Source organism: Gallus gallus, chromosome 2, assembly GCF_016699485.2.
Source record: "Gallus gallus isolate bGalGal1 chromosome 2, bGalGal1.mat.broiler.GRCg7b, whole genome shotgun sequence".
Taxonomy (NCBI): domain Eukaryota; kingdom Metazoa; phylum Chordata; class Aves; order Galliformes; family Phasianidae; genus Gallus; species Gallus gallus.
In genome coordinates, this window is record NC_052533.1 from 27,904,768 (window position 1) to 27,919,225 (window position 14,458).

General features: G+C 38.3%; 1 protein-coding gene across 6 annotated transcripts in view; it reads right to left on the reverse strand.

The window, feature by feature from the left end:
- AGMO (alkylglycerol monooxygenase) overlaps positions 1-14,458 on the reverse strand; it is a 181,996-nt gene that overhangs the window by 162,689 nt on the left and 4,849 nt on the right. For all 6 annotated transcript variants that reach the window (XM_001235520.6, XM_015281873.3, XM_040695837.1 and 3 more), the window contains exon 2: positions 12,097-12,227. In XM_001235520.6, coding sequence (XP_001235521.5) covers positions 12,097-12,227 — 131 coding nt within the window. The remainder of the gene's footprint in view (positions 1-12,096; positions 12,228-14,458) is intronic.

A 14,458-nucleotide genomic window follows, 5' to 3' on the forward strand; every position in this document is an offset into this window, starting at 1 on the left:
AAAACCAATACTGACTTCAGACCTGAAGCAAAACTACTACTGAGCTTTTTAAAACAGGCTCTCATCCACTCATCACCTGCATTTTGGCATGAAGTTGCTCATTAAGTAACAATTAAGCAATCCTGTGCCTTTCAGGTGACACAGTTCTCCTGTTCTCACCTGCCTGAAAGAAACTCATTAATTCTCAAGTTTGAAGTATAGTGGCAATCATTTTCAATTCAAACTCAAATGTATGATTATTGTAAAAGAACTAAAATCTTTACCTTAATATTGTAAATATAATGCAGTTAGATATGAGACTGAGGATGAGTAAGACAAATTACTAGAGAATCTTACAGGCTCAAAAACTGTGCCCATGAGAACCTAGTGAGGTTTAACCAAGGCTACATGCAAGGTGTTACACTTGGATTGAGGCAGTTTGAGATAGGAGTACAGACTGGGAGAAGAACTCACTGAGGGCAGCCCTACAGAGAAGGACTTGAGGGTCTTAATGACAAAAAACTGGACTTGAGCCAGCAGTGTGTGCTTGCAGCCCAGAAGGCCAACACTATCTTCAGCTGCATCAAAAGAGCAGTGGCCAGCAGGGTGAGGGAGGTGAACATCCCTCTCTACTCTGCCCTTTAATACCCCATCTGTAGTACTCTATTCAAGCCTAGGGTTCTCAGTAGAGGAGGGATGTGGAGCTGTTGGAGCAGGCACGGAGGAGGGCCACAAAGATTATCAGAGGGCTGGAGCACCTCTCCTATGAAGAAAGGTTGAAGGAGTTGGGATTGTTAAGCTTGGAGAAGAGAAGGCTCTGGGAAGACTTCACTGCAGCCTTCCAGTACTTGAAGGGAGCTTACAAGCAGGATGGGAACTGACTTTTTACATGGTCCAATAGTGATAGTACAAAGGGGAATGGCTTTAAACTAAACGACAGGAGATATATGTTAGATGCTAGGAAAACCTTTTTTACTCAGCAGGTAGCAAGGCTGCCCAGAGAGGTTGTGGATACCCCATCCCTCAAGGTATTCAAGGTCAGTTTGCATGGGATCCTGGGCAGCCTGATCTAGTGGCTGGCAACCCCACCCATGGCAGGAGGGCTTGACCTAGATGAACTTTAAGATTCCCTCCAACCTAAGCCATTATATGATTCTATTATAATTCCTTTTCTGCAATTCTTGACTGGTTCAGCTGAGCTCAGTATAGAGTGGGATTTAATGCTAGGATTGGCACAAGAAATGTGTGAGAGCTCATTCTGAGGATGCCATTTGTCTCTGTCCATAACTTTTTGTGTCACTTCTCAGTGGCCTTTCTTTTCCCTTTTTCAGCTTAATTATTTTTCATATAGGTGATTTCAGTGATTTAGTTTACTGCACAGCCCCCAAAATACTTGAATCAACAGAACTAAAAGAGGACATATTATATCCTTTCTTTTCCAAAACCTTGTTTCACAACCTGGGAAAACACTGGTATGCCGTACTGGCCATGTAGAATTGTACTGAACATCCCTGAAAATAGTCTGATCATGCACTGTCCTTTTCAGTAGACTGAAATAGGAGGGAATCTCAGAAAATGTTGCTGTTTCATCTCATGAACCATGCTCTTATTGAACTTTGTGGTCATCTTCGTACTTTCACAGAAACATATATTCAGTACTTCTATGCTCCCAGCATTAACATTTCTTTCCATAATGGTATTTTGAATAAAATTATTAACAAGAAAGAAAGTAAACTGAAAATCCAAAGTTCCCAATATCAGGCATCAACTAGAAGAGCATTACATCCACCATATCACGCAGAGAAAATGAAGTTTTACAAGGAGGTGCTCCTTGGGAAGATGAGAAATAATATATTTTCTACAGCCAGCTGCCATACCTTACCTGCAACTAACTCATTCCTACACCTACTACAAACAAACCAATCCATCACTTAGGCAAAAACAAAATGACAACAAAACTCAAACGTTTTCATTTTGGCAGCTGGCAGATTAAGGATTTCTCTTAAGTTGCAATGGCAGGTGTATTTGCAACTTCAAAAAATCAACTGATCTATGCCTAGAAGTTGGACCTTACACACCTGGAACATGTTTAATTTTCATAAGAGCTGTGTTCTATAAATATTTTTAAAGAAGATTATATGTGTCTAACCAGGTTTTTGCAATTCACCTCATGAGGCATCTGTAAAGGTTAGTATAAATTCTCAATCACTTTCACAACAGGTCAGAAGGGAGCTGATATTATTCAAACACAAAGAAATGGGCATTTCTTAACATCTTCTCAATGGCCAGGAAATTTAAAACACCTTTTGCAACATACAGTATCAGTTATTATTAGGTACTGTTTTCTTACTTTATTCTTTTGCTTTTATTAACATATAATGCCTTTGCAGTACATCCAAAGATATGTGGACTGGTACATTTCCTCCATTTTTGATCAGCTTTCAATATTTCACCCTTGAGCCTTTTTTCTTTTTTTTTTTTTCCATTTTTTCCACAAGCTGAGGCCAAGGTGTAAAACTTGAGCTACCCTCACAACACATTTTTTATGTGTAATTTGCTGTACAAGTCAGAATTTGCTTATTCTTTCCTTCATGCTTGAATCACAACTCTACAACACATACCACATACCACTAGCTGATTACTATAATTAATTTGGAGTAATCCATCATATCACTATGCAATGCTGGAGAAAGAAGAGTTGCTTAGCTAAGTATTTTTTTTTTTAATTTACAGTGTGATAGATAGAAAAGTCCAGAGCTTGCATTCAATTACAACTCTGAAAGTTCACTTGGAGTTTTAAAGTTTATATTGCCTATTTTTTCTCCCTCAAGTTCCATTTTCACTTCTTGAAAATACTGAGGAGAACTTAAGAAAACATTTTCCTCATTTAAATGTTAGTTTTTAACCATAAATATGGCAGAAGCAGATAGCTAAGACTTTTGTCATCTAGTCCAATCCTCTGCATAAGGAGCAATAAATCCTAGAACACACAGACTACACAGAAAACCTTATTATATACATTACATTAGTCTTCTTGGATTTTGAATATTTCTGCTGAAAATTTTCTTATGATGTGCAAAGTATGCACTTAGGCAACTGTTTTGACTCAGAGAGATGTTTTTTATCTCCTTGTTTCTAAAGTTCATACATACTTTATCTAAAGGCGACAATATCTGTTTCAATAAACCATTTCCCCTTTCTCCTTCCACTGGGTCAGATTATCACTTCCTCTAATTAAAAAAGTTCAAGAAGGAAATTCTGAGAGATGAACTCTCTGTATGGACATGAAGATCTACTTATGGTAGATCCCAGTGTGATAATGAAGAAGGGAAAAGGTGGAGAAAATTCAACTGGAAGAACAGGCAGCTGACTCCTGGCAAAAATACCAGGTCCTGTTTTGCTTCCTCCAGCTCACAGATCAACCTTTGAGCCTGGAATCAGCTTTCAGGAAAAGTCTTCCATGGTCCCCAGTACAGTCACCAAACGTGAGAAGGATCAGGGGGCAATAGCTGTTGTCATTCTGAGCACAGGGAAAGAACTGTATATGGAAAGTGAAGTCTGCAAGGAGACAACCTAGGCTCTTGCCACTGCTGCAGTCACCACCTCACGTCACACTGGGACATGACCTGGGGCCCCTGAGCTAAAAAACACAGCTCTACAGCTGGACCTACAAAGCCTCAGCCCTCAAGAGGTTTAACAGACTTGCATCCTTGGAGGTCAGACACAGAGGGAAACATGTTAAGACACCTCGGTCAGGAGGTTATATTATCATTAAAAATAGTGAGGTATTACTAATACATCGTTTCCCTGGGTTAAACAAATTAAGTTATCCCAGCCTGATTCAACTACATCAATGTAAAGTTTCAAAATGTTGAACAAAGGCAGTTTCTCCTCTGTAATTGGAAATTATTCAGGCTGTATACGTAACAGCAGGATACATGAATATTTAAAAGCTCTGTAAGCTTTTGTTTCAGAGTGGAAAGTATAAGGATTTCCAACTCCAAAGACCCTCATAGAGCTTTCTTTCCCAGATGAAAAACTGGCTCCAGTCACAATTGAAATAAACATTTTGATACCATGAATTCAGTAAAAAGGAGAAAGGGGAAGGAGGTAGACGAGCCTTGAGAAAATGTCCATTTGCAAAACAAAGCAAACCTCCTGCAACTGAAATCCCCTTTTATTTCCTGTACAGGTGCCAGGTCTTGAACAGACACCCAATTTATTACCTTGTCAGCTGACTTATTAGGGTTGACACAAATCGAACTGAAATATGCCTGACATACTGCAGTCAAGGCTTTTTTCACGCTTTAGCATAAAGCCAAACTTTCCACAAGATGGAGAGAAGGGGAGAGGGAGCTGTGGGAGTTCTATTCCCTGTTTTCTATCATCAAGATGAATATGATCCTCTCCCATTCTTAATATGCAAAATCAGTCATGAAATAACCTAAGGCTAAAAAATAATTCACCAAAATGATACATCTGGGAAATGATTATCAGGCTCTGGAAAGCCCTTGATTACAGGAAATAGCACCTACATTCTGAAAAAATGTTCCCACCAGACACAAAAGCTGAATCAAAGTCTCTCCTCTTCTTCAGTATGGCTTCCTTTCTTCTCTGGCATTTTAGGCTAAATAATGCAAATCCCCAGTTTTCCTCAAGTGGAAAAACCAACCAAAAAACTATCAATTCCAAAGCAAAGTGAAATAGAGGTAAATTTGGTACCCCTACTAGCTGTGTTACATGTCCTATTAGCCAAGATGACATCTGACAGAGCTGACCAGTTGTTCACCAGACCTGATCCTGCTACACTTCTTTTTTTGTCCTCCAACTCAAGACACTAGTATTAATTTCTAATAGTGGGTGGTATCAAACATGAAAAAGAAAACAGACTTTGGAAACAAAAGGCAGTGCCATTATTGTTAATATGTCCCATCTGTATAATTTGAGTCACTTGTTGTTTTCTTTGCTTTTTCACACATAAAGCAATCAATTAAAAAAAAAATCAATATTAAATACTTACAATATTTTCTTCAGAAATTCCACTGCCTTTCATGATACAACCCATGGCAGTAACACCTCCCATCCTAACTTTATATGCAGTCCTTTGGTAAATTTATGTACAAGTCATCTTTTAAAAATTTCAAATTCTTTAATTACTTCTGTACACCTGTAATTCTGGCATAGTAACTTATTCTTTTTCCTTTATAACAATGGAAAAATTGCATTTCTTAGATCTATTTATACCTATCTAGAACACTGAGCAGTAAAATGAGTTCCAGTAAATTCAGTACATGCAGTGCTAGGAGATACTAAAACATCATCTTACATGAAGCAACAGATCTGATGTTTTAATGTTTATACAAATAACACCATACAAGTGTAATATGAGAGCTTACTTAGTATGTTCTTTCAATAAAGAATCTATTTTGATCTCTCCTACTTGCAGAAGAACGGCTATTCCACTAAAGTCAGCAAATCTGCATCAGCATTTGAGTTAGGTTAGGAACAAGCCTATTATATTCTCAAAGGTCACGTACAAGCAGAAGTTATGCGTTATCTAGAGCAAAGAAAGTGGCAATGTGACTGTTCTCATAGTTAAATAGCTTCAGTGAGATATCATAGTGCATCAAAATGTTGAAGTAAAAAACATTTACATAAGAAATTTTAGTGAACAGCTTTTGCTATGATTCTGAATTTTTCAAGTCATAGTTTGCTTTTGTTCACACAAGCCTAATATTTTCATTGATTCAGAAAATCACTGAGAGATTTTCCCCTAATTTTCATAACTACTAGGTGAAGACCCAGCAAACTGTTTGTCAGTTCTAAAAATGCTACCCAGGTGCTCCATCTAGTGGAATTCTGATTTAAGCCTAATAAATCTTTTAGTAAAGACCAGTACTTTAGTAAGAAAAGTATCCTACGCAGTTTAGAGTTGGTGGTTTTTTAAAAAAAAGAACTGCATACATGCTGATTAAATTTACCTTAATGAAAAAATACAGAATAAAAATACATGCAATAACTAAAGGGTTTGCGAAATTTGTATATTTTGTGAGCTTCACAGATTACTGAATTTAATAACATGTTTTTGATAAGAGCCAACTCAGTTCACAGCCTGTATTTTCACAGAAGAGCATGAATATATCTGAAAACAAATGTTAACAGATTGTTTTTACATTTCAAGTCATGCTGGACACAAAACTGGGCACTAATATTCATGAATTCAGAGACCTTTATTTGGCCCACTGTCTAGAAAATAAGAAGTGATGCAGCACTAAAAACATAAACAAATACAAATTCTGAAAACAGCTGTCTTGTTATGAAGAGGTTACAACTCAAAAGAGTAACTGGCTTCCTGGGAGGTTTGTGTGAAACATGGCAAGATCTTGAACATCATAGTAGAGACTACCAGTTGTTTCAGTCAATTAATTTGAGAACATCCTGATTCTCCCAGGTCTCTCTCCTACATTCTGCTCTTTAATGCTTAGTACCTTATACATCATTTCATTAGAAACTCCAGAGCCTTAAGCTCTGGCTCAGAGCTTTCCTTAGTCATCACCAGAAAGTAGCATGTTACGCACTCCAGGCTGTCTACAGCTACTCACTGGTACTCCTGTGCTCTGCCAGGAGCTATGCTCACACAGATGCTTTCCAGCATGTCTCAAACAGAATGAACCAGATTTGCAAAATTCTCAGCTCAATCTCCTGAATGCCACTGATATACCATGGGGAGTACCCACCACTGCCAGAGGTGGAGACGGTAACAGGGGAGCAGGTAGGTGGTGATGAACATACGATGACAGGCAGGAAGCTCTGGCGTCTTTTATGGGCACAGCTAGATTCAAACTTTTGCAAAGCCAGTGTAGCTTGCACCAAATTTATAAAGCTGTTTTAAATCGGGGCAGCAAGAAAGTAGCAACACTCATGAGGATTAAATAACCAATTATTTACTGAGTTAGCCCCACTCCATTCATTGATGATGAAGTAGGCCAACAAGAAAAAAGAACTAGACTAAACCAAGTTTGTTCATGTATAGTCCCTGCTATGAGCTTAATTGAAATGAGTTAAAAAATTCCCTTCCAGAGTCAGGTCTGCCTGTTGAAAATGCTGCCAATTCCCATGCACAGCCATACCCGCCTTGTGATGCTGTTTATCCTACTCTAATTGCTTTACCTACAGAGAATTAGTGACTTATTTCAAAACTTATTCTTACAGAGCTGTGAGGGCTGTGACCTTTGGCAAAATGTGGGAACAATTAGCAGAGCACATGGGACAGTGCAGCCAGGAGGATATTCTTATGAAATACGTAACTATGCAACCTATTTGAAGAGAGAGAGGAATGGGGTGGTAAGTAGATTCTGTCTCTTCAAGCTTGTTACCTATTAAAATCTTTTTTTATGGAAACATCTATTGACAGGCAGTGTCTAAATTGCCATAGGCAGCTGCTGAAGTCATGGAGTTGTATGTAGCTTCAGTGGAGACTAAGACAGTCCAGCTGCTGGCTGCCAGTTCTGCTTGCCTGCCTATCTCTCTGCAGTTAAGCAAATACCTTTTGCTCCTATACTGATCTGAAATACCTTACCATGGGATCAGATAGACACCTAAACCAACACAAGAGAAAGGAATGACTACATAAATGAACATAGGAAGGACAGAAGTGCAGTAGCCAGAAGTACGGTTGGTGTAGGGGCTCAGCAGCCTTGCTATTTAATTAGGTTAAGTGATTACCTTTCCATTTTGGCCCCATCTGCTCATCACTGCCCTAAGTCTGGTGGTTACCAGCCTTCAGACCTGCCAGCATAATTGCATGCATAGCTGCTCCCTGACCCAGCTCTGTCAAAATGAATGCAGCTGAGCTTAAACACCTCTTTTATAGTTCTTGGGGGGCTTTTGTTTCTGCTTTTAGCTGGATCACTTTGTCAGGACCAGGTTAGGGAGCAATTAAATGTGCAGTTATGTTGGCAGATCTGAGGGGGCAGCTGGACCAGAAGCAACACATCTGACCATGGTCTAAGTAAACATCTGTCCAAAGCTTTATTCAAACAGATGTGGAGAAAAATGTAGCTAATAAGTCTTGAAGTGAAAATATAATTTACAAGAGACTGCACGTATCAAATTTTATTCTAAGAGATACAATCACTAATTTAGGAGATCATAATTTTCTGCAGTCTTAAGCATGGTGAAGTATCTAGGAGGTACCTTAGGAAGCCAGGACTTGCTTTAAATGGATGTACTGATGCAAGAGAGTATTTTGCATTCTGTTAGGACACTGCCAGCCTCATGGGGTTGTGAATTGCTTGCAAGTCTCAACCATGTGCATTCTAATCATTTCTGCACACTGTTACAGGATTGAGAGGTTCTGTTTTCAGACTGCAATTCTACATACATTTAGAAGTGGGTAACTCACTACTACAACAAAAGAATCAAATATTACTAATCTTGCTACCCCCAACTGCTTTTTTTCCATGCCCATTTCTTGGTCTGGTACAAGATTTTGTGAAGCCATGGTAAGAACTGATTCAGGCTAGTATGATGGGGGAAGGTGCTCAGTGTGCTTCCTGGGCCACTTCACCACAGAGCAACACAAATCCTGATGCTGGCAAAAGGGAAAAGGAAGACCAGAGACAGGAGTAATCAAACAGAATACAAGTCAGGCAAGGGTGTTTCATTTGGCAGCAGTTTTGGCCTAAAATATATGTGAAACCACCCCTTCAATCTCACTTCTGGAAAAGAATTATGTAAAATCCAGATCTGTACAGAATTGAACTGTACTGGTTTACAGGAGAAACAGGATTTGTACTCCTTAAATCAACTACTGCTGAAGTGCAAGTGTCTTGAGATGCATAACGTGAACTACCCCAAAAGCTTTTTCTGCTCTCTGATGCTCAACACCACTTCAGAGAACTTTAACCTCCCGTTTCATAAAACGAAGTATTTAATATATAACAATTGTAGTGTTCTCTTCAGAAATAGGGAAGTTCATTGCAGATTTGACTGACAAAACCATTAGACATAAATTCGCACACACACTCTGACTGTGTTGCAGATCTGTGCACTAAAAGCTGGCAATTGAGCATGACCATAAAGAACAGAGACTTCCAACTAGCTTGAAAATGTACCTACCTCAGTTATCCCCCAAACACTTTTTGATTTTATTTATGTTCTGCTGCTTTAAAAGAAGAAATGGGCCAATATGAAATAATACACATACGTGTATAGAGGATATTTATACCCAAAATAAACTTTCTCTTGGGAGAATATTTTTAAAGCAGCATTTCAAGCCTCCTGGCAACGGTTTGTTAGAGGAGTTAGTTATTTATTTAGAATAAAGTTCTCAGAAATTTTTTAACCACCAACATTTAAGTTGCAGGGAATAAGGTTAATAATTCAAATTTCTCCCTTTCTTCCAAATTACTTTTCTTTGCATATAAAATTTAGCAATCACACACGCAGAGGAATGCACAGCATGTATTAAAGCAGAGAAAATTATATTTAAGAAACATATGGACTACTTTAGAAAAAGTGATATGCATATGCAAAGCAATTCTACTCACTGCATGCTGTTGAGTCTAATAAGTCTAAAACAAAACACATTACCTTGTCTGATTAGACTTTTCCTCTTGCACCTACATTTTTTTACATTTGGCAAACAAATATCAATAATTTATGATTTGCATTTTCTCCAACAATGAAGTAAGAAACACTGAATAAATATTGTTTTCCCTCAAGAGATGCAGTACTTGTTATACAGACTGCGAAATGGAAAAACATGCTCACAGGATGAATATGGTCTGCGACTCCTAATTTTTCCATAAAATCTGAAGACCTCCATGCAGTGACGCATCTGAAGCTTCATTCTAACTAATAGACTGAAGCCCACCATTTTAGACACAACCACAGATTTTTTTAAGGAAGTGGCAAACCATTGCTGCTAGTTGAGAAAATGAAAATTAGTCCCTGGGAGAGGATACAATCAATGGTGTGTTAATCTAACCTTCAGCTGTTAATGATTTGCACTACTATTTCCCCTGATGCTGTGGGTTCTGCTGAAATATTGTTTTAGCAGTTTCTGTCAGCTTTCCCTACCTTTTTTTCTGCCTGAAAGGGAAAGACTGAATTGAAAATCTTAGCAATGGGTTTTGTGTGCGATACTTTTTTTCCAACCCAGTTCTTTCGCACCATAGAAGCAGAGGACAGAAGGGTAAGCTGTTCTGTTCTTTCAGTTCAAGCCTCTTTAGCCAGTCTAACATTTCAAACTCCTCTTATTTATAAAAGGGTTGTGTGTGTGTGTGTGTCTGTGTCTGTGTGTTTCGTTTGTTTTTTTTTTTTTTTTTTTTTTTTTGGAAAGAACCACTGAGAAGAGCCTTGTGTGTCCAGACATGAGACAGTAGTGCAAGTGACCCAGATGAGACTTCTTGTGCTGGTAAATCAATGAATAAGTGTCCTGATCCCGTAGATTTGCCTGGTCCTACAACGTTTGTATTCCTTAAGGATCGTTTAGTTCACTCGAAATAACTTTACAAAATATTTCTTATCCAAAAGAAAACTGCCTAGCCCACAAGCCAAATTCTGCAGCAAAGTACTGAGTGCCAAAATAATAAAAGTACTCAGCACCTTGCTAAGCTGCGTTCCACACATGCAACATTAGTTTTCTTAACAAGCATTTGTTCCAGGAATTAGTGCCTCTGAAGCATTTTAGTATTCTTTAAATGCAGCCAAAAGACCTCACAAAACCATTTAAACTTCATCACACATATCTCAGTCCCCTTGCTTAACTTCATTAATCCTGAATATTTCAGATAAGAAAAATAAATATGGTAAATCTGAAGTATACTACTGTCTAGAAAAATACGAGTAAGTTGAAGAAAATGATGTTTGAACTATCCCCGTTTTAGCTGCATGAAAATGAGACTAAACCTTCATTAGTGTTGTATTTTGGTGCACAGAAGTCCAATAGTTAAATATTTAATTTATCATAGCATAAAGTATGACAAACTCAATGTTCCTCCTTCACAATCATGTTCGCAAGTCTTATTAAAAGCACATAAAATTGTTTGAATATGGACTTCTCACTTTTCCTTTATTATAAAGACTAAAAGTGCTATACGAATTCAAACATTCAATAAATAACAAAGTGGATGACTAGCAGATTTCAGAATTTAAGTAAGAAGAAAATGGATATGACTTGTCAGTATGGATTTTTTTGTTTTTTAATGTATTTTATCACTAACTTAGATTGTAAAATTCACAATGGCAAGAATGATGGAGCTGTAAGTAGCAAAGACTGCATTTCACCAATTCAGAACATTTAAGGATGATCAAATATATCATCCATATATTACTGTGTGGCCAAATTTAAGAACACATTGCCTATGAATGAGGAATGTAAACCACAATCTAAGAAAAGTATTTGAGGATGAAAGATGGCTCAAAGGACTAACATGGACCTGGGATATATAGAGAGAGGAAGAAAAACTAGAAATAGAGAACAAATGACTTCATTACTTGGCACTGATGTAACAGTTTCTGAAATATGGAGTGCATTTGAGACATCAACACTAAGAAGGCTGAAAAACTGTCGAGGATTCAAAAGAGAACTGTGGGAATATTGGAAAGAATTGAAAATATACTGTATAGTCAAATCCAAATAATTGAAGCTTTTCTTCCTGTAATGAACAAATTATACTCAATGATGGCAATCTGTAAATTCACACCTAGGAAACAGAAACCTAACCCCTCTTTAACAGAAAAAGCATAATAAAATCTATCATCTGGAAGTTCACATCAGGAAAAGTAAGATCTAAAACACAGTATTTCTCAGAATTATTTATAGCACCTGAAAAGCACTTAAGAATCAGTCAGATTCCCTGTTGGTATATATTTAGTAATTAATAATAGGTATTTATTTAAAATACATTCACCGTGATGCAATTCAAATTAATCTTATGACTTCTATGGAGAAGAGAGAAAATAGTGATCATGTTTACAACATTTCTCTCAAGCATCAAAATCTTTTAGAAGTCCATTGAAGTCGGTCAATATAATGACTGAAGTCAAAGAACTTCAAGAATCATGTGCCTAGAAAAAATGACCTTAAGTTAATATAATATGCATACTTACTCTGGAAGTCGAGACAGGATACCCAATGAAAGAGAACTTATGCCATCATTGATCCGACCTGGCAGTTTACGCTGCTGAACCCAGCTGACAGCAAACTCCAACACAATAAAAGCAATGAAGAATGGAATACTCTGGAAAACAATGGAAAAAAAAAAAATCACAATACAAGCAAGATTAGATCCACCTTTTCAGGATCCTTAAAAAGAAAGTTTTTACTCCGAAGGTGATGAGGCTCTGGAACCACTGCCCAGAGAAGGTGTGGATGCCCCATTCCTGGAGGCATTCAAGACCAGGTTGGAAGGGGCCAATGTAGAACAGCCGGATCTAGTGGGTGGCCCACAGCTAGTGCCTTGGGTTTTTAAGGTTCCTTCCAACCCAAGCCATTCTATGATTCAAAGAGCAGCTTATGTCAGCATATACTTCTCAGACTGTGTAACGTGATGGAAAGCGCAACCAAGCAGCAAGGTCCCAGGTCACAGAGAGTGAGGATCTACTCAATCACAACAGAAGTGAGCAGAGAAATAAGAAACTGCTTAGCTTCAGAAGTCCTGTAAGGCCCTCAGGTAGGCAGAGATCTCCACATGAGATGCCCTCACTTCTACTGCCAACCCTTAAATGAAGTCTGGAAAGAGGTAAAGCCAGGATTCCCCTTGAATGGCCATGCCTTCCTACAAGGTGCTCAATCACTCGTTCAAGCTGTGACTTAGCATTTCCACTACAGGTTGGCTGTCATATTTCTAGCAACTATTGCACCCTGATAAATACAGTAATGCTCCTTGTGGATTTTATAAACAAGTACAACCTACTAGGCTGTCATTTTATATATACAACCAGCATAAATCTAGTGCACTAACCCCATGCCATATTAATTTATTTTATAGCATCTGCACATAAATTATTAAACAGCAGCAAAACAAAATACAAAAGTCTCTCCAAACTCATTTCTCATACTCAAGTAAACCCATGGTAGCAGCAACATTTGTGGACTTCTCTAACCCCAAAGTAAATCAGAATCTGCTTTCAATTTGTTATGTTCTTTGAAACTGTTCAGCCACTGAATCTGGCACCCAACAACACCCCATCTAAAAGAGATAATAATGTGAGTTTCTTTCTACTTGGCCTATCTATTGCCACGTTTTTCACTGCCGATAGTTAACAGCTCTTCTGTATGCATTTTCACCAGAGAACCTAGGAGCTATGTGAACTAACTACGAAGTCCATTCCAATCTGGGCCATAACACATGTTCTCTTTGCAGACCAAGTAGCAATGATGCAATGCACCCTTTTTTCCTTTGTGTTGGCACTAGCTGCCAAAGCATTTTTTGCCTTCCAGAAGAAAACTGTAATATTGTGTGAGACAAGCATTTTTCAGTCACAACACTGCTTCAGTCTAGGATTTAACTCAGACTGTATATCCTGAGTCTCAGATCTATGGACAAATTGAAAACACACAAGAACAGCACCCAGTAGAGAAAGGTATGGGCATCACTGGTAATAGGACTGCAACGCTACTGTGACAATACCATGCTTCATTAGTGCAAACAGATTCTTATTTTTATCAGCATCCTGAAGAATGCAAAAAGATTGATCAGAAGTAATTGGCAGAGCACATGCATTCAGGGGTTTTTGTTTGTTTGTTTGTTCCTGATTTTTGTTTGGTTTGTTTTGTTTTTACTGACACAGAAGTCCTAACAGTCCTTGCAGTTCACAGGAAGAAGAAGTGATGATGAGGCATTGACCAGCCCCCACCAGCCACCATCTCCACCACTAAAGGATATGTGGCAATGAAAATAGGAAGCAGCAAATTTCCTTCCATCAGAACTCTGGGCACATGAACATTCCTTAAAGCATCTCACTCTTTAGGAAAATTTAGGTCACCTTTTCTGTGGTATTAAGGCATAAAATTCCCACCACATTTTTAAGGGATAGAGAAATGCAGTACCAGTGAGTTTTTATCCCACCACTAATTGGAAGCAGCATATTGTCAGTCATGTCTCTCTTAGCCTTCTATCACTGCCCCCTGCTAGTGACCTGCAAACATGCGAATCCACACACTGAAACCCTCCACAGTGCCCATGACTATACCATATTTTTATGGAATAAGCATGATGCTTCTGCAAATGCCACTACATTTCGGAGGGTGCTCATTTTTCTCGCCAAGTGAGACACGATCTGGGAATTCCTACCAGGCTAGGACACCAAAAAGACTAAGATGGATATAGACCAGATTGCTCAGTCGAAAAAGAATGGGATGATTCAAACCATGCAAGTAGCAAGAGATTTATAGTGTCTAGGAAATGTGAAAGTTCATAAACTGCAGCAGCTCAGGGTTAGGTTACAATAACAGATGAACGGAGATTAA